The 20,647-nt window shown below is 37.4% G+C and overlaps 2 protein-coding genes across 2 annotated transcripts in view; one reads left to right on the forward strand and one right to left on the reverse strand.

Moving 5' to 3' along the window:
* Nucleotides 1-20,647, forward strand: part of SPTLC2 (serine palmitoyltransferase long chain base subunit 2) — a 201,709-nt gene that overhangs the window by 170,888 nt on the left and 10,174 nt on the right. Inside the window, exons 10-11 of the mRNA XM_037832187.1 lie at nt 8,049-8,184; nt 10,467-10,596. Coding sequence (XP_037688115.1) covers nt 8,049-8,184; nt 10,467-10,596 — 266 coding nt within the window. The remainder of the gene's footprint in view (nt 1-8,048; nt 8,185-10,466; nt 10,597-20,647) is intronic.
* On the reverse strand, nt 4,051-5,147 carry LOC119531200 (UDP-N-acetylglucosamine transporter-like). Its single transcript, XM_037832188.1, has one exon. The coding sequence runs from the start codon at nt 5,133-5,135 to the stop codon at nt 4,170-4,172; it is 966 nt and encodes a 321-aa protein (XP_037688116.1). The 5' UTR covers nt 5,136-5,147; the 3' UTR covers nt 4,051-4,169.

Below are 20,647 nucleotides of genomic sequence, written 5' to 3' on the forward strand. Positions count from 1 at the left end.
CTCCTCAAGCTTAGAAGTTTCTGCACCTCAAAGGAATTTCTCAAAAAGGTAAAGAGGCAGCCAACTCAATGGGAAAAAATTTTTGGAAACCATGTATCTGACAAAAGACTGATATCTTGCATATACAAAGAAATCCTACAACTCAATGACAATAGTACAGACAGCCCAATTATAAAATGGGCAAAAGATATGAAAAGACAGTTCTCTGAAGAGGAAATACAAATGGCCAAGAAACACATGAAAAAATGTTCAGCTTCACTATCTATTAGAGAGATGCAAATTAAGACCACAATGAGATACCATCTAACACCGGTTAGAATGGCTGCCATTAAACAAACAGGAAACTACAAATGCTGGAGGGGATGTGGAGAAATTGGAACTCTTATTCATTGTTGGTGGGACTGTATAATGGTTCAGCCACTCTGGAAGTCAGTCTGGCAGTTCCTTAGAAAACTAGATATAGAGCTACCATTCGATCCAGCGATTGCGCTTCTCGGTATATACCCGGAAGATCGGAAAGCAGTGACACGAACAGATATCTGCACGCCAATGTTCATAGCAGCATTATTCACAATTGCCAAGAGATGGAAACAACCCAAATGTCCTTCAACAGATGAGTGGATAAATAAAATGTGGTATATACACACGATGGAATACTACGCGGCAGTAAGAAGGAACGATCTGGTGAAACATATGACAACATGGATGAACCTTGAAGACATAATGCTGAGCGAAATAAGCCAGGCACAAAAAGAGAAATATTATATGCTACCACTAATGTGAACTTTGAAAAATGTAAAACAAATGGTTTATAATGTAGAATGTAGGGGAACTAGCAGTAGAGAGCAATTAAGGAAGGGGGAACAATAATCCAAGAAGAACAGATAAGCTATTTAACGTTCTGGGGATGCCCAGAAATGACTATGGTCTGTTAATTTCTGATGGATATAGTAGGAACAAGTTCACTGAAATGTTGCTATATTATGTAACTTTCTTGGGGTAAAGTAGGAACATGTTGGAAGTTAAGCAGTTATCTTAGGTTAGTTGTCTTTTTCTTACTCCCTTGTTATGGTCTCTTTGAAATGTTCTTTTATTGTATGTTTGTTTTCTTTTTAACTTTTTTTTTCATACAGTTGATTTAAAAAAGAAGGGAAAGTTAAAAAAAAAAAAAAAAGAAAAAAGACAAACAAGGAAAAGAAAAAAAAAAAAAGATGTAGTGCCCCCTTGAGGAGCCTGTGGAGAATGCAGGGGTATTTGCCTACACCACCTTGATGGTTGCTAACATGACCACAGACATAGGGGACTGGTGGTTTGATGGGTTGAGCCCTCTACCATAAGTTTTACCCTTGGGAAGACGGTTGCTGCAAAGGAGAGGCTAGGCCTCCCTGTATTTGTGCCTAAGAGTCTCCTCCTGAATGCCTCTTTGTTGCTCAGATGTGGCCCTCTCTCTCTGGCTAAGCCAACTTGAAAGGTGAAATCACTGCCCTCCCCCCTACGTGGGATCAGACACCCAGGGAAGTGAATCTCCCTGGCAACGTGTAATATGACTCCCGGGGAGGAATGTAGACCTGGCATCGTGGGACGGAGAACATCTTCTTGACCAAAAGGGGGATGTGAAAGGAAATGAAATAAGCTTCAGTGGCAGAGAGATTCCAAAACGAGCCGAGAGATCACTCTGGTGGGCACTCTTACGCACACTTTAGACAACCTTTTTTAGGTTCTAAAGAATTGGGGTAGCTGGTGGTGGATACCTGAAACTATTAAACTACAACCCAGAACCCATGAATCTCGAAGACAGTTGTATAAAAATGTAGCTTATGAGGGGTGACAGTGGGATTGGGAATGCCATAAGGACCAAACTCCACTTTGTCTAGTTTATGGATGGATGTGTAGAAAAGTAGGGGAAGCAAACAAACAGACAAAGGTACCCAGTGTTCTTTTTTACTTCAATTGCTCTTTTTCACTCTAATTATTATTCTTGTTATTTTTGTGTGTGTGCTAATGAAGGTGTCAGGGATTGATTTAGGTGATGAATGTACAACTATGTAATGGTACTGTAAACAATCGAAAGTACAATTTGTTTTGTATGACTGCGTGGTATGTGAATATATCTCAATAAAATGATGATAAAAAAAAAAATTTAAACCCATATTCCAATTTTAGAAAGCATTTTTGCCCACTAATTCATCTTCCCATTTCTGATATATTTTCTTTCCCATTAACTAACTTATTAAATAGTTTATAATTTACAGCTTCAACTCCAGTGTTAATCGAACTATTTAAAAGAAACCACTATTTTAAAGCAGAGTGGTGGCTTCTTCCCAGCAGCTCTTGTTGAGCTACAGAAAGGGAACTCAGGATTCATCAGCCCCTCCTAGACATGTGATAAGAGCATTTCTTGGGGGAACTGGCTTTATGAGAAGTCTCAAAAGTTCTTCTGAGGAGCCTTGAAATTAAAGGTATTGTATCATTTAAAATAATGTAATACCATGGCAACCTGGAATGTCTCTGTGCCAGTTTGAATGTATTGTGTCCCCCAAATGCCATTATCTTTGTGGTCTTCTGTGGGGCAGACCCTTTGGTGCTGGTTGGATTTGCTTGGAATGTGCCCCACCCAGCTGTGGGAGATGATTCTGATGAGATGTTCCCATGGAGGCGTGGCCCCGCCCATTTGGGGTGGGCCTTGATCGGTGGAGCTATACAAATGAGCTAACTTGGGGGGAGAAAAACGAGTGCAGCTGGGAGTGATGTTTTGAAGAGAAGCAAGCTTGCTAGAGAGGAACGTCCTGGGAGAAAGCCGTTTTGAGGCCGGAGCTTTGGAGCAGACGCCAGCTGCCTTCCCAGCTAACAACGGTTTTCCGGACGCCATTGGCCATCCTCCAGTGAAGGTACCCGATTGCTGAGGTGTTACTTTGGACGCTTTGTGGCCTTAAGACTGTAACTGTGTAGTGAAATAAACCACCGTTTTATAAAAGCCTATCCATCTCTGGTGTTTTGCATTCTCCAGCATTAGTAAACTAGGACAGTCTCCAAGAAGTCATCTTGGTCTCAACTCACAAACATCTATACTATTTTTGTTGTTGTTAATAGCTGTAGAATTAAAGGAAGTTTTTAGAGATCAATGAGCCAAATTTTCATTTAAAAATGTCCTACTTGTGTACAGTATGTGCTTAATACTCCAAAATTCTCCAAATAGAGATTTTATAGATAACAAAAATTTTATTTTAAATCATTAAGTGAGCATTTAGTCCTTTAAGTTATATTTTAAAACTTTAATGGAAATTAATACATATACAAATTTAATTTAATGTTAAGGATTTATCTGATTTATAGGAAAAAAATACAATTAGGAGATTAAGGTCAAAATTCCATTAGTGTAGAAGTCATTGGCTCCTATCTAGCACAGGAGCAACTGAATTGCTTTCAGTGGTTTGAAGCACTAGAAGGTCTTAAAACATATATAGACAAATAGATGTTTGTATCTCTCTACATTAAATTTAAATATGAATTTTATTCTCTAAGTTAAACTAGAATGTTACTTTATCAATTTTTATGTAATTTAACAAATAACATTTAGCAATCCTTTGTTTAGTGATCTTTTGTATAGATATAAAAATCTTAGATAACGTGAAAATGTTTTTTCAAATCATGTATACTTCTAATTCTTCAAAGCTTTATGTGTAATTACAGTTTTCAGACTTTGAATATTCTGTGTGATTTGATATATCTGTACAAGAAGAGTAAGATAAAACATTAAATAAGATTAAATTTATCTGATTTGCAAAAATTGATATCTGACATTTGTGTGCTTTTGCAAAGAGTGCATAGGACATTTCTGCAGCAATCAAAAACGTAAAATCTTTTTAAACTCAGATTTTGACTTTTCTCTAATTAAAGTATTCTAACCCCTGGAAATACTTCCAAGTTTTAATTTCTAGATACAATAGGTTTTATATATATATATATATATATATATATATATATATATATATATATATACACACACACACACATGTTTTTTTCCTTTAACTTTTATAATTTCAAGCCATCTGAACAATATAATCAGATTCAGCATATCTTCACATAATCTGTATGAAGTCCTCTGTGCAGGATTAATGTTGAGATTTCTAGTGCACCATCTTGAAAAACCAGTTTAAGATAGTAAACTGCTATGCTTTAGTGGGATTTCCTATAGGTTTAGGATCATAACCATATAGGAAAGTAACTGTTATTACAAGGATGGCTCCAAGGAAAAAGACACTGGTTGGCACAAAATCTTGTAGCCAAAAATAGGATATCAGTGTTGATAATATTATGGATAATGAAATTGCAAATACTTGTAAAATATTATCTGCATACTTAATAACAGCAGCTATTACAAGTCCTCCAAGTGCCTGAAGAACAACTACTATCCAGGTCAGTCGATTACATCCCTGAAAAAATCCATTCTTTGATACCAATTCTCCATCATAAACGTATACACCCATTAATCCAAATATACTCTCAAAGAAACCAAGCTGAATGTTTCTTATCCACACTGATTGCTTGGTTTCTTTTAAAATTTTCTCAAAGTAAACTCCAGCAAAGCCACTTGAAAAACACGCTGTAATAACTGCCATGAGTCCTACAAATTGAGAGCCAACTGAGAGTTTCCTAGAATCAAGTTCTTGTGAATCTGAAGGCCACTGAACAAAAGCAACTCCTGTCATCAGAATTACTAGGGACAACCACTGGTACAAACCTAATTTTTTACCAAGCACAGACACAGAAAATAATGCCGTTGTAAGAATTTTCAACTGATACGTGACCTGATAAGTAGCTGCATCTAGATTTGACAGTGCCACATGGAGTAAATTATTCTGAAGAGTATATATCCCTGATGGAATAGCAAGTTTAAGCGTTTCCATGGGTTTATTAAGAATTTCATCATGTAGTACTCGATTCAGTACTCTTAAGACCACGTAGTGTTTGCTGTCTTTGTAGACTAGTAAAATGCAGTCCATTATCTTCAAAAGTTCGGCAATAACCACTGCAGTAGAAGATAGATAACGAGGTCCCTTCCCTTTTAAAGTCCTAGAATAACGCATTGTTAGAACCAGACTTCCCAAGGAAAGGTAATTTAGGTTGGCGGACATTGTCTTATCTTCATTTGCCTCTCGAACAGCTTGGCTGGCTGCCTGCACTGGGGACCGCGGCTCAGCTCCGCGGGGCGCCCCAAGGCTGCCGAGCCCGCCGGGTCCCCCGCGACCGCTGACCAGCAGCGCCGCCCCCTCCCGCCGCCGCCAGCCCGGTGCGATCCCGTCCCCCCGAGACAGTTCTTTTTAATGTGAACTTTATGGCTGCCAAAGTGAAGACTGATAATCTCAACTTTGTCCCTCAACAGGTTAATAGATAAATTTTAGTATATCCTTAAATGGAATATCTCTCAGTGATAACAAAAATATATAAATTGGAGATTTTAGTGCATGTTTCCAATATTTTCAGGTTATGTATATGAATGTTATTTTAGGTGTATTTTTTCTAGGAACATATGGTGATGAATGGTGGAGCTGAGATTTCCACCTCATTCCATTGAAGGAAGCTTATTTAGAATGATATGGCTATGCAATGGGAAAGTAAAGTCTAAATCTCTGACATTTCTTGTTTTCCTTCGTAATTTTTCTTGATGTCCATGAAATGAACCTTTTTTTTTTTTTTAACAGAGGCTATTAGGTTTGTGATACGTGGACAAAGAAATAAGAAACAAGATGAGTTGTAAATGATAATCAAGTCAGTACATAAAAAACATAATATACAATAATATCCAATTGTGTTGCTCACGTTTTTTAACCAGCTTTAATGAGATATCCTTTACATACAATAAAATTCACTAGGTTAATTGTATAATTCCATAAGTTTTGCAAATATATACAGTTGTATAAGAATCACCACGATCAAAGTATAAAATATTTTCATCACCCCCAAAATTCCCTCATGCCCCTTTGCTGTCAGTCCCCTACCCACAATTTGGTGATTACTAATTCTCTTTCTGTTGCTATAATTTTGTATTTTTTAGAATTTCATGTAAGTGAATTCATACCATATATAGGGTTCTGTGTCCCTGTTCTTTCATTCTGAGATTAATCACATAATGGCATGTATCGGTAATTTATTCTTTTTTATATATTTCCTTTCATCCTGTTTGTGTTTTTCTCTACCTTTCTTAAACTTTGTTAGGGTGGGTCCAGAGTAGCCTTTAGTCTAGGGCTAATTTAGCTCTACTACTATAGATACCCTTCTGAGGACTTTATCAGACGCCCCTTGTATTACAGGGTCTTTCCATTCTGGCAGGTGAAGATACAAACCATTCCCAATTCCTTGTGAGTGCTGGGAATTGTTTGGTCTACTGTTTTTCAGTAGATCTTTCCTCTGCCCCTGATAGTTTATTCTTATACATGTGTAGATCAGTACTCACAGGCTCAAGGTGACCCCTTGCAGATCTCTAGGGCTTTCTCTCTGCATCTCCTTCCTATCCTATACACTGCCAACAAATTCTAACCACTTTAGCCTCTCCAACTCCAGTCTATGGTCTCAACTCAAGAGGCTGGTTTCCCCCTCTCTGTGCTACAGTGCCTCTAGGCAGTAAGAAGGCAGTCTTAACACTCACCTCTTATTTCCCTTCTGTCCAGCAGCACTGTCCTGTGTTGCTTGTGGTCCACTGTCTGAACCCGGTTGTTTTTTTTTTCATATGTTCTCCAGTTTGCTGCTCATAGCAGGAAGGTAAATCTGGTCCCTGGTACTCTATCATGACTGGAAATGGAAGTCTTCTCTTCTAAATGTAGAGTTAGCATGTATTGATATTTCTAGGGAAAAATTGGGGTACTTGACTCATCAGTCCTCACCATGCTTAAATATAACACACTTTAGTATCTGCTTTGTTCTTTGTAAGATGTAGGGATGTTCTCTGTTTGACTTGAAATTACCTACATAAAATGTAGCAAAGTTATCTAGAATGGCTTCCCATCAATGATGGCTATGCTTATATTCTAGTTCTAAGGAAATTTGTTAGCCATTTGTTTTTCTGATCAAGTAATTTGTCTTTTGAAGTGTATGATGTTGGGATTTTTTTAAATGTGAATTTCTAATATGTGAGAAAATGACTGTAACCTTTTCTTATTCATGTGTGTTCATGGTTGAGAAAACCATAAAATAGTTCTTAGCTCTTGGTGAGCTGATCTTTGGAATGTGTTGCCTTGCTTTGCATAACAGAACAATTATTTATTCATGTGCTCACAGATTAACCTACCATGATGGTAGGTCAAGTAGGCAATTAGCAATTAGAGAAATGTATGTTTTAATCCATTTGTGGTTTAGGGAGGATGAACAAAGTAGGATTAAAATTACGATTCCACATTATTATAGATAGGCTATTGCTATCTAGTAGGAATTTTAAGGACATAGTAATAGAAAATGAAACTCTTAAAGGGAAAAATTGGGGCTGCAAATGACTTTATCTCTGGTCTTATGTATACAGGTATTCACAGCCCAGTTAGTTGGAACAAATACTGATTAGGAAACTAGATTCTAGTCTCAGCGGTGCCACTTCTCTGTGACCGTAGTCAAGTTATCCCCTCTGTGAGAATCCTAATCTGTAAAATGAGGACAATAATAATAATAATTAATATCCCACCTACTGTAAAGGTATGTGTAGAGTGCTAAATGAGGTAATATGAGTGAAAATGTTTGAGGATGCTAATGTGCTATGGAAATACTAGTCAGTAAACTTTATTTTCTGTTACTATAAAACCTGCTGTCAACACCTAGTATGACAGAATACAAAGCAAGATAGCTGTTGTGATTCCAATTTGGGTCTTCGAGTCTCAAAACCAATAATGATTTAATAATTTATATTTATTGTTATTTACTATGCATACACATTTTGTGTTGGAAAGTAAGAAATAAACCATAGTCCTGATTAGACAGAATGGAGATAGAGGAGATTGCTCTCTTTTTCTTCCTCTCCTATTTCTTAGTATTGTTTTGTTTTTTTCCTGCCCATTGTTTTCTAGGCAAAGAGTGTGTGCAGCAATTAGCTGAAAACACCCGGTATTTCAGGAGACGCCTGAAAGAGATGGGCTTCATCATCTATGGGAATGAAGATTCTCCAGTAGTGCCTTTGATGCTTTACATGCCAGCCAAAATTGGGTACGTTTTGTTGCAGACTATCAGTTGGGCTATTGCTAGAATTAAGGGAGCTCTGGTATGAGACTAGGGCCTGTGTATTTTGTTAGGGAAAAGTGTCTTATTGTGTTAAGCTTCGTTTGCCTCACTATGTCATAGATTAAATAGTGGATTCAAAATTGCAGAATTTCTTAACTTATTCTTGCAATAAACAAATATTTGAGTGTATTCCATATGCACTGTTTCGGGGCTTGGGCTTATGTTCCAGTGGGGCAAGAGTCACACAAATGTAATAAATAAGTAAATTATGTAGTATATTAGGAGGTGTTAAGTGCTGTAGAAAAAATTAGAACAGGTTAAAGGGGATTGATAGTACCCTGTGGGCAGGCCAAGAACAAAATTAAATAAAGTTGTCAGGGTAGACCTCATTGGGAAGGGAAGATGACATTTGAGAAAAGACTAGAAGGAAGTGAGAGAGCTAGTCATCTGGGGAAAGAAGTACATGAAGGCCAAAACACAGGAACATGCTTGGCTGATGAAAGGATAACAGATCAGTGAAGCTGGAGTGCATTGGCCAAAAGGGAGGGGCAGCTATGAGATCAAGAAGGTTATATCAGGGTATATGAATGGAAATTTATCAGGTGTGCAGATTGTACTAGCTTCTTTGGTTGTTCAAGGCACATATAATGGAAAGCCTTGCCAGGAATAGCTTTGAATGTGTTTGAGAAGAATAGATGTATGATGAAACCAGAAGACATTTGAAGAGCAGATGTTAACAAATATAATTACATACAAAATTGCATGAAAGATGCAGAATAAAGGAGTGATCTGCTTAGTATAGACTTAGTAAAAAGGCACACCTTTTTGGAATGGATGAGTTTTGAGCTGGATTTTCAGTATAAAATTGAATAAGGATTTTTCCTCGGGTTTGATTAAACTTATCAAGGATATAAATATTTTTATTCATCCCTGAATTCCCAATGCCCAACAAAGCCCTGGTTCTCAGGACACTCAGTAAATGTTTATTGAAGTGAATAAGAAGGAAAATTAAATCGAGGAACCTGAAAGTATGGTGGTCCCAAAGATAGTAAAGGGGAAAAAGGTGCTATATGAGGAAAAACAATAGGTTCAGTTTTTGACAAGAAGTCATATGGTCAGTGGCCTTCAGAAGGGATGGCGGGAACAAACCAAAGCACATTATGGAATGATCATAAATAAACTTGCAGAGTTATCAGATCTGGAGGACTCAGTCTAGAACCCTTTCTTTAGAGAATGCACAGGGGGACTGATGTGTACACTGTAATTAAGTAATCCTTATAAAGGGTGAAAACACGAAGCCCTAGAACTGAAATAAACACTAGATATTTGGAAGCTTGTGCTGAAGACATAGTGTGCTCAAGCTCATCCTTGACATAAAGAAGGTATATTGAAGAAGACTTATTGGTACTGGAGAAGTTGGGAGCTCTCTAGGAGAGAGCTCCTTGTAAAGGCTGGAATAACGTAATGCTAAATGTTCAGTATTTTTAATTCTCAAAGAAATTCTGTGAACAGCTTAAGGGAAAAGTAAACAAGGAATAAGATAAATCAACAAGAAGAAAAGACAAGGAACCACATAATCTAATACATAAAATTTATATGAAAGTTAGAATGGTGTTATTTAGACAAGATGCAGATGTGGAATAAGGTCATATTCAACCAATTTGGCTTGAGGCAGAGATTTAACCAAGAATTGTATAGTCTAGTTAATCAGCTGCAGCCATGAAATTAGGTAGCCTGTGACAAACACCAAAGAGGAAACCCTGAATTCAGAAGGCAGCCTTGGTCCCATGTTGATCAGAGAAATGTCTGGACCAGAGGACTAGTAATGCCAGTTGGTCATTCTGTCAGCAGAAAGATGTCCGTGTTACATCAGATCCTGTGTGTCCTCATAATCTTAAGAATGTTTTAAACTGCCAAGTCTATCATGTCATGACCAGGTTTTAAACTTAAGTTGATTGGGAAGCCTCTGAGCCACTGTTACGTATCAGGGGCACCTTTAAAGTCTTCAGTTACATATCTCTTTAGGCCAACCTATTAATAGTTAGTCTCTGCTAACTATATATTTATTCTCTTTGTGAAGGAAATTATTTGGGAGAAGAACATGTTAGAATTGAATAAAAGGAGTCTTTGTGAACTGTCAATTAACTTGAATAGAAGCCTTCAGTGCCTGTATCACCAAAGAATTTAAATCTTTCAAGACAGCAAGAACCTGGTACTGTGTGCTTTATAACTCTCTCTGGTTTCTTTTCCTTGTTTTTCCTTTGAAGGGCCTTTGGACGGGAGATGCTGAAGCGGAACATTGGTGTGGTTGTGGTGGGATTTCCTGCTACCCCGATTATTGAGTCCAGAGCCAGGTTTTGCTTGTCGGCAGCTCATACCAAAGAAATCCTTGATACTGTAAGTACACAGTTTCACCTTCATATAAAATATGCCATAGACTGAGAGGGCCTATCTACCAGATGAGATTAATCATGTGTTGATCTTGATTGTTTAAGGACCTAAGAAATTTACTGTTAATGCAGAGAAGTGGTACAGTCCAAGACTTCAGACTTTAACAATTCCTTTCTGGGAGTCTCTAGAACTTTAGAACATAGTACTCTTTTCACAAAATTTGTTGCTCGAAATACTCCTAAACTTACTGAAGACCTACTGTTGTTATTATGAATACATAAACGTATATTTAAAATCTCATTGTAGCAATTTAATTAACATTTTCTATTTCTGAATAGCTGAAGACTTTTGACTTCCCTATTTCCCCATGGAAAAATTTCTAAAATATGATTATATTCTTAATCTCATTCTGACATTATCAAATTGGATTCATTTTACTGATACTTTATTTTTGTCTTTATTTTAATTATGCCTTTCAGAATTTTTAAAATAGATTTTCCTGTTTCTCAAAAATCTTACGGGTAAATTTCTGCTTTTATGTTTTCATTTTTATGCTGATTACATATCTGCAACAAAATGTTCCCATTTTATCCACTTTCAGGTTTACAATTCAGTGGTGTTAATTGCATTCACAATGTCCTGCTACCATCACCACCATCCATTACCAAGACTTACCCATCTCCTAAACAGAAATTCTGTACCCATTAGGCATTAACTCCGCATTCTCCCTGCCCCACCCTTAATTATTTTTAAACCCAATGATTTCAGCTCTTCTTTCATTCTACTCTATTTGGATGTTTAAGAGTTTCGACATACCTATTTTTTTAAGTGGCTTTGTCATTGTAAGTGATCTCTGTAGTAATACAGAAGATCTTCTGACAACAAGTTTAGATACTGAGAACTGTACCCATTCATGAAAGAATTTAGTAACCAGGATTACTAAAGAAATTTCTATTTCCCACAAAAAAGTTGCCAGTTGAGAGTTTTAATTCTTTTCAATCTTTAACTATTTGAGGACTTGTTTGAATTTCCCTTCCATGTAGGTTTTTTTGTTTTGTTTTTTAAGCATACAAGTGCATTTTTTGAAACGATGGCTTTGTTAAAAGTCATTTTGCCTTAGGATATTTTATGGAAATAAACATGAATTAGACTGTTAGAATATACAAACTAATTTTAATTTAATAATGGATCCTGTGCCGGTTTGAATGTATTATGTCCCCCAGAAAAAGCCATATTCTTTGATGTAATCTTGTGTGGGCAGACATACCATGTTGATTAGATTGGAATCCTTTGGTTGTTTGCATGGAAATGTGCCCCACCCAACTGTAGGTGATAACTCTTATGAGATATTTCCATGGAGGCGTGGCCCCACCCATTCAGGGCCTTGATCACTGGAGCCATATAAATGGGCTGACAAACAGAAGGAACTCAGTGCAGCTGTGAGTGACATTTTGAAGAGGCGCTACAGCCAAGAGGGACACTGAAGAAAGCACAGGAGCTGCAGATGAGAGACAGTTTGAAGACGGCCATCGAAAGGAGACTCTTGCTCCAGGGAAGCTGAGCGAGGACCAATATCCCAAGTGCAACTAAGAGTGACATTTTTGAGGAACTGCAGCCTAGAGAGGAACGTCCTGGCAGAAAGCCATTTTGAAACCAGAACTTTGGAGCCGACGCCAGCCACGTGACTTCCCAGCTAACAGAGGTTTTCCGGACGCCATTGGCCATCCTTCAGTGAAGGTACCCGATTGCTGATGTGTTATCTTGGACACTTTATGGCCTTAAGACTGTAACTGTGTATCCAAATAAACCCCCTTTTATAACAGCCAATTCGTCTCTGGTGTTTTGCATTCCGGCAGCATTAGCAAACTAAAACAGATTTTGGTACCAGGAGTGGGGTGCTTTTGCTGCTGAGTTTGCAAATACCAAACATATTGGAGCGGCTTTTTAAATGGGGAAGAGTCTGGAAGAATTGTGAGGAGCTCGATAGAAAAGGCCTAAACTGCTTTGAAGAGACTGTTTGCAGAAATAGGGACTCTAAAGATACTTCTGATGAGACCTTGAGCAGAAATGATGAATGTGTTTTTACAAACTGGAAGTTAAGACTGCCACCTGGCCACTTTGGTCTTCTTATGCCTCTGAATCAACAAGCAAGGACGGGGATTACTGTACTGGCTGGGGTGATTGATCCTGACTATTAAGGGGAAATAGCACTGCAACTACACAATGGAAGAAAAGAAGAGTTTTCCTGGAATACAGGAGATCCCCTAGGGTGTCTCTTAGTACTACCATGCCCTGTGATTAAAGTCAATGGAAAACTGCAACAACCCAATCCAGGCAGGACTACCAATGGCCAAGAAACTTCAGGAATGAAGGTTTCGGTCACCCCACTCTCGGTACCAGGTTGTATTAGTTAGGGTTCTCTAGGGAAACAGAATCAATGAGAGGTGTCTGTGACTATAAAAGTGACTCATGCAACTGTGGGTATGCACAAGTCCAAATTCCGTAGAGCAGTCAGCAAACTGTCAACTCCAAGGAAGATGTCCGAGGAACTCCTTAGGAAACGAACCGGCAACTTCAATGAACTCCTCAGGAAACACTTCGCTGGGCAGCCAAAGAAGAAGTGAAGGTCCTCTATCTGTCTCACTTGTAAGTCTTCAACTGATTAATTGGATTAAATCCAGCCAATTGCAGCTGGGTACTATCACCTATCACCTGGCCAAGTTGACACATGAACTTAACTATCACAGGTCCTATCTCCACTTTTGATAAATAATGTTATGGTAGCCACAGGGTATCAGAGGCTTGCTCCGAAAAAGATTTATAGCTATAATTTAGCTTGTTCTACATGTCTTCCTTCTGAGGTACAGGCCACACCCTAGGAACAGTATTAAAGTCTACTGAACCCTCTGTGAGCAGTGTCTTATGTCAATAAGACTGCAAACTGTAAGTTTGCATTCTCGGGTATTTTCTTTGTAGTTACCATGGGGCTTAAATTTAATATCCTAAAGCTATAACAATCTGTTTACTTTGATACCAACTTGACTTCAATAATATACACACACTGTATTCCTATACCCTCTGGCCTTTATGTAGTTCTTTTCAGACATTGCATGTTATACACTCTGAGTCTAAAACCACTGATCTGTCATTACATTTTGTGCTATTGTCTTTTAGATCCTGTAGGAAGTAAAAAGTAGAGTTACAAACCAATACAGTAGCACCAATTTTTATATTTACCCATGTCATTATCTTTACCGGAGATCTTTATTTCATGTGGCTTAAGTCAGTTGTCTAGTGTACTTTCCTTTCAGCCTTCAGAACTCCTTTTAGCATGTCTTGTAAAGCCAGTCTAGTGGTGACAAAGTCCCTCAGCTTTTGTTTATCGGGAGATGTCTTAATCCTTCCTTCATTTTTGAAAGACAGTTTTGACAGATGTAATATTCTTGGTGGGCAGTTTTTTGTTTTCGGCGCTTTAAATGTATCTTCCCACTGCCTTCTTGCCTCGTGGTTTCCAGTGAAAAAATCAATATGTAATTTTGTTGAGGCTCCCTTGTATATAACACATTGCTTCTCTTGTGGCTTTCAGAATTCTCTCCTTATCTTTGGCATTCGACAGCCTGATTATAATATGCTGTAATAGGCATGGGTCTATTTGAGTTTATCCTGTTGGGAGTTTTTGAGCATCTTGGATGTATATATTCATTTCTTTCAGTAAATTTGGGAAGTATTCAGCCATTATTTCTTTGAATATTCTTTCTGTTCCTTTCTTTGTTTCTTCTCCTAGGATTCCCACAGTGCATATATTGGTACACTTGATGATGTCTCACAGGTTCCTCAGGCTCTGGTTGCTTTTCTTCCTTCTTTCTCCTTTCTGTTCCTCAGACAGGATGATTTCATTTGTCTTATCTTCAAGTTCATTGATTTTTTTCTTCTGCCTGCTCCAATTTGCTGTTGAACCCCCATGGGGAATTTTTAATTTTTGTTACTGTGGTGTTCAGCTATGTTTGGTTCCTTCTCATAATTTTCATCTCTGTTGATATCTTCTTTGTGTTCATCTGTCATTTTTCCTGATTTCCTTTAGTTCTCTGTCCATGTTTTCTTTGAGCATAGTTAAAGTCTTCATCTGAGATGTCCCAGGTCTGATCCTTCTCATTGATGGTTTCAAATACTTTATTTATCCCCTTTGCCTGGGCAGTTGCTTCCTGTTTGTATTTCATAACCTTTTGTTGAAATCTGGACATTTTAAGTATCTCAATGTATTACTGCTGGAATTTAGACTCTGAAGCATCTGTTCCTTAATGCTTGTATCCGGTTAATGTTATGAAAGAGCTTTCCTTGAATGCCAGGTGCTAACAAAAAAAAAAGAAAGAAAAAGAAGCAAAAAAAGAAAAAAACCTTTTCTAGTCTTTGCATTTTGACCTGTGTGAGTGCTCCTCTTCAGAGTTTGTCTATACGATGCATTTAGAGAATAGCTCTGTGCCAAAGCATAGGGGCCTCTCTGATCCTTTCTGGGCATGCCTCTTGTCTTGGGCATCTGCATTTGGCCCAGGAATTCCCCCATTTCTGTGGATAAGAATGTCCCCTTTTTTCTAGGAAACAGTGTCCTCACACTGTACTGCATGTCCTACAGCCAGCAATTCCTTATCCCAGGCAGCACAACTTGAATGCTCTCCTGTAGGAGAGCTCCGTGTGCTGCCTTCTACATTCAGGACAGGTTCTAGGACAGTGAGTTCCTTAGGCCACCACCAGACAGACTGGGCCAAACATACATGCTTCCAGTAGTTCTAGAGGGTTCTTCTGCTCCCTCTGGTGGAGAGACTAGAGGAGCAGGAGCCAGTTCAGCACCTAGCTGGGGAGGGGTGGAGAGGGGCCAGCCAGGGTGCAATGAAGTCCTGTTGCTTTTAAGTTGCCTTTTTCTTGATTCAGTGCTCGCCCTGTGATTGCAGTTTTTTTAACTGTTTTCTAGAGCTTTGAGAAGGATATTTCTGCTAGTTCTTGCTGATCGTTCAAAGCTTCTTTGGGGAGACAGAGCCTTGAAACATCTTACTCTGCCATCTTGATTGGGGCAGAGCCTAATTACTTAATTTTTCAAGACATTATAAAAGAATATGTTGCTGAATCTAATGTTCAATCTTTAAGTGACTCATGGGGAAAACTATGTTTTCTTATTTCCCTAATAAAGATACTTAAAGTACAATGTAGTTATCTCTACATCTCTAATTAAAGTGAAGATTTTCTAAAAGTGCTTGGAATCATGGTCCCTCAACAACTGTAACCATCTCTCAGTTTAAGCATGCCAAATAAAAAAATCTAGAGAAGTAAAAGGGAAGAGTAATGGAAGCATTTTGAAATGGTGGAGTAAGGACCTCTGGAAATCTGATCCTCCATAAGAACAAGAACAGTGGCAACAAATTTTCAAAATCAACCTTTTCAGAACTCTGGAAATTAAACAAAAACTTAACAATTCAGGGAGTATTTATTCAGGAAAAACGGCTAAATCTCAGTAAGAAACAGTAAGCTTTGTAGCATTTTAACTTCTCCTTTTCCTACCCCCTCTTCCCATCTCAGCCATCTCAGGGTTTGTCTTTATTTGCCCTGACTCAGAGCTCACTCTGTATGAACAAACCTGTCCTTAGGGCATTTATTGAAAACAATGGAGGCAGTTGTTTAACATTACAACTGACTGAAATGAAATATCAGTTGTGGCTAACAAGAAAGGGTAAATCTGGGAATTTAGATGGTCTTTTTAAAGCTCCCACATGTTCCTGAGAATCTAGAAGTACACATGCATATATAGGGCTGTGCTCATGCTGAGGAAAGATCTGAGAAGGTACTGCTCTCACCACTCGCTCTTCTGGAGGCTCTGCATAAGCAGGAAGTGAGGGCTAAGGCAGGGTTGTCACCTGCCTGCCAGAGCATTGAAGACATGCCCCAGCATACACACAGAGTCCCTCAACAAAGGCTGAGAAACTGTTGGTTTAGGCATTAATGGAAATCTCTGTCCTCACTAGCTGTCCACTAAGCTAATCAAATAGTAACTTTATTGACCAAACATGACAAAGAATACAGATTTTACAGAATTAGTCCAGGAAAGTCACTAAAACAAATGGGCAGCAACAACAAAAACAGCCAGGATAACAAATCCTGGGAAGGGTAAAAATCTGATTATCAGAGTTACCACATTATATTATTTAAAATGCCCATTTTCCAACATAAAAAAAATTAGAAGACATGCAAGAAATAAAGTATGGCCCACCCACAGGGGGGAAAAAGAGTCAATAGAAAATGTCCCAAACTTTGGACTTGGCTAGACAGAGACTTTAAATCAGCTATTATATATATATTTAAAGAACTGAAGGAAATCATATCTAAGAATTAAAGGAAAGTATGACAATGATATTTCAGCAAATAGATATCAATAAAGAGATAAAAATTGTTAAAAAGAGAATCAGAAATTCTGGAGCTAAAAGGTAAACTAACTGAAATGAAAGATTCAATAGAGGGCTTAATAGCAGATTTGAAGTGCTAGAAGAAAGAAACAGCAAACTTAATGGCAGGTAAATTGAGATTATCCAGTCTGAAAAAGAGAAAGAAAATAAAGGTGAAGAAAAATGAACAGAGTCTCAGAGACCTGTGAGATATCATCAAGCATACCAACATACACATAATGGGAGTCCTAGAAGGAGAAGAGTGAGAGAAAAGAGCAAAAAGAATATTTGAGGAAACAGTCATACAAAACTTCCCAAATTTGATGGAAAGTATTAATCTGCACCTCAGAGATACTCAGTGAACTCCAAGTAGGATAAACTCAGAGAGATCCATACCTAGGCATGTCATTGACAAACTGTCAAGAGCAAAAAACAAAGATAATCTTGAAAGGACAAAGGATTTCAATGAGATTAATAGCTGACTTCCATCTCAGAAACCAAGGGTGCCATAAGGCAGCTGAATGACATATTTAAAGTGCTAACATTAAAAAAACAAAGCAAAAAACAGGAGAAATTAAGATGTTTCTAGATGAAAACAAAAAGAATTTGGCAGTAGCAGACCTAACTTACAAGAAATCCTAAAGGAATTCCTTCAGGCTGAAATCAAAGGATACTCAAAGAAGTAAAGAACACTAGTAAAAGGACTACATAGATAAATATAAAAAATAGTATACATGTATTTTTGTAACTTTTCTATTTCATTTAAATAACAGTCACGTAAAGCAATAATCACAAAACTGAGTTGATGGGCTTATAATGTGTAAGGAAATATAATTTTTAAGACAGTAATAGTGCAATAGAGGGGGAAGGAATGGAGTTATATTGGAGGAACGTTTTTCTGTACTATTGAAATTATGTTGGTGTTGATCCAAACTAGATGTTTTTAGGTTAAGATATTAATTATAATCCTCAAGGGCAACCACTATGAAAATAACTAAAAAATACAGTAAAATAAATAACATTGGAGTTAAAATGGTATACTAGAAAATATCTATTTAACACAAAAGAAGGCAGTTGTAGATATAGTAACAAAAAGACATACAGAAAACAAATATCAAAATGATATATGTAAATTCTACCTTATTAATCATATTAAATGTAAATGACTAAACACTCCAATCAAATTGGAGAGATTGGCAGAATCAATACAAAAAAATTATACGTTGTCTGCAATAGACACAGTTTAGATTCAGAGACACAAATAGTGTGATAGTAAAAGGAGGAGTAAACATATACCATGCAAACAGTAATCAAAGGAGAGCAGGAATGCCTATACTGACATTAGACAAAAATGGACTTTTAAGACAAAAGTTGTTACTAGAGAGAAATAAGGACATTTTATAATGATAAATGGGTGAATCTATCAAGTTGCCAAAGCAGTTATAAACATATATACCTAACAACAAAGCCTCAAAATGTGTAAAGCAAAAACTGACAGAATTAAGGGATAAAAATACACATTTCAACAATGATAAGTTGGAGACTTCAGTACCCTACTTTAAGTAATGAACAAGACAACTAAGCACAATATTTACTAAGAAATAGAAGACTTAAACAGCCCTATAAACTAATTAGACCTAACAGATTTCTGTTGAACACTCTACCCTACAAAAACAGAATACGTGTTATTCTCAAGTGCACACGGAACATTCTCCAGTGTAGACCATATGGTCAGCCATTAGACAAGCCTCAATAAATTTAAAAGGATTAAAATCATATTAAGTATATTCTCCAAGCACATTCAAATTAAATTAGAAATAAATACTACAAGGGAATTTTGGAAATTCACAAATATTTGGAAATCATCACACTCCTCTGAATAATCAGTGGGTCACAGAAGAAATCACAAGGGAAATTAGATAATTGAGATGAATGAAAATGGAAACACAACACACCATCAACTATGGGATGCAGCAAAAGCACTTTTTAGAGGGAAATTTGTAGTTGTAAACACCTATATTAAAAGAGAAGAAAGATATTAAAGCAATAGCCTAGTTTTTCAGCTTAAGAAACTAGGTAAAGAAGAGCAGACTAAAACCAAACAAGCTGAAGGAAGAAATAAAGATCGGAACAGATTTTAATGAAATAGAACATAGGAAAAGACAATGGAGAAAATCAATGAAACCAAAATTTGGTTCTTTGAAAGAATCAACAAAATTGACAAACCTTTAGCTTGACTGAACAAGAAAAGGGAAAGAAGTCTGATGTTGCTAAAATGAGAAGTGAAAGAGGGACATCACTACCAACCTTACAGAAATGAAAAAGATTATAAGGGAATACTATGGACAGTTGTACAGCAGTAAATTATATAACCCAGGTGAAATAAATATATTCCTAGAAACATACAAAGTACCAAAAATGACTCAAGAAGAAAACCAGAATAAATTTATAACAACTAAAAAGATTGAATTACTATTTGAAAATATGCCCCAAAGAAAAGCCCAGGTTCAGATAGTTTCACTGGTGAGTTTAAAGAATGAAAACCAGTCCTTCACAGATTCTTCCAACAAATGAAAGCGAACATTTTCCAGTTCATTCTGTGAGGCCAGAATTGCTCCAATACCAAAATCAGAAAAAGACATCACAATGGAAGAAAACCACAGACCAACATTTAGTAAACTATGTGTAAGTCCTTGTTCCAGTTTGCTAATGCTGCATTATGCAAAATACTAGAAATGGATTGGCTTTTATAAAGGAGGCTTATTTGGTTACAAAGTTACAGTCTTAAGGCCATAGAATGTCCAAGGTAAGACATCAACAAAGGGTACGTTCACTGGAGAAAGGCCATTGGCATCCAGAAAACCTCTGTTGACTGGCGTCTGCTTGCTCCCAGGTTGTTTCAAAATGGCGTTTTCCGAAATATTAGTGTCCGCTTCCAATGGCCATCTTCAAAATGTGTCTCTCAGCTGCAGCTACTCTCTCAGCTCCTGTGCATTCTTCAACGTGTCCCTCTTGGCTGTACCAAGCTCGCTCCTTCTGTCTGAGCTTATATAGTGCTCTAGTAAACTAATCAAGGCCCTAGCTGAATGGGCAGGGCCACGCCTCTATGGAAATTATCTAATCAGAGTTATCACCTACAGTTGGGTGGCCACATCTCCATGGAAACACTCATAGAATTACAATCTAATCAACACCAATACATCTGCCCCCACAAGATTTCATCAAAGAATATGGCTTTTTCTGGGGGACATAATACCTTCAAACCAGCACAGTCCTCAACAAAATACTAGCAAACCAAATCCAGCAACATATAAGAGGTATTATACACCATGACCAAGTGAATTTGTTCCAGGAATGCAAAGTTGATTTAACATACAAAAATCAATCTATTGCTCTATTAATAAAATAAAGGGAGAAAAAAACATGACTGGTTCCATAGACAAAAATCATTTGACAAAATCTGACACCTTTTCTTGATAAAAAATACTCAGCAAATTAGAAATAGAAGGGAACTTCTTCAATGTGCCATCTATGGAAACCCCATAGCTAATATACTTAAGGGTGAAAGAACGAATGCTTTCTTTCTAAGATCAGGGAAAAGACAAGATGTCTGCTCTCGCCATTTGTAT

This window comes from Choloepus didactylus, chromosome 4, assembly GCF_015220235.1.
Source record: "Choloepus didactylus isolate mChoDid1 chromosome 4, mChoDid1.pri, whole genome shotgun sequence".
Taxonomy (NCBI): Eukaryota; Metazoa; Chordata; class Mammalia; order Pilosa; family Megalonychidae; genus Choloepus; species Choloepus didactylus.

Bases quoted from the DNA above. Each gene is read 5' to 3' on its own strand.
- LOC119531200 (XM_037832188.1), bottom strand. From the start codon at position 5,135: ATGTCCGCCAACCTAAATTACCTTTCCTTGGGAAGTCTGGTTCTAACA.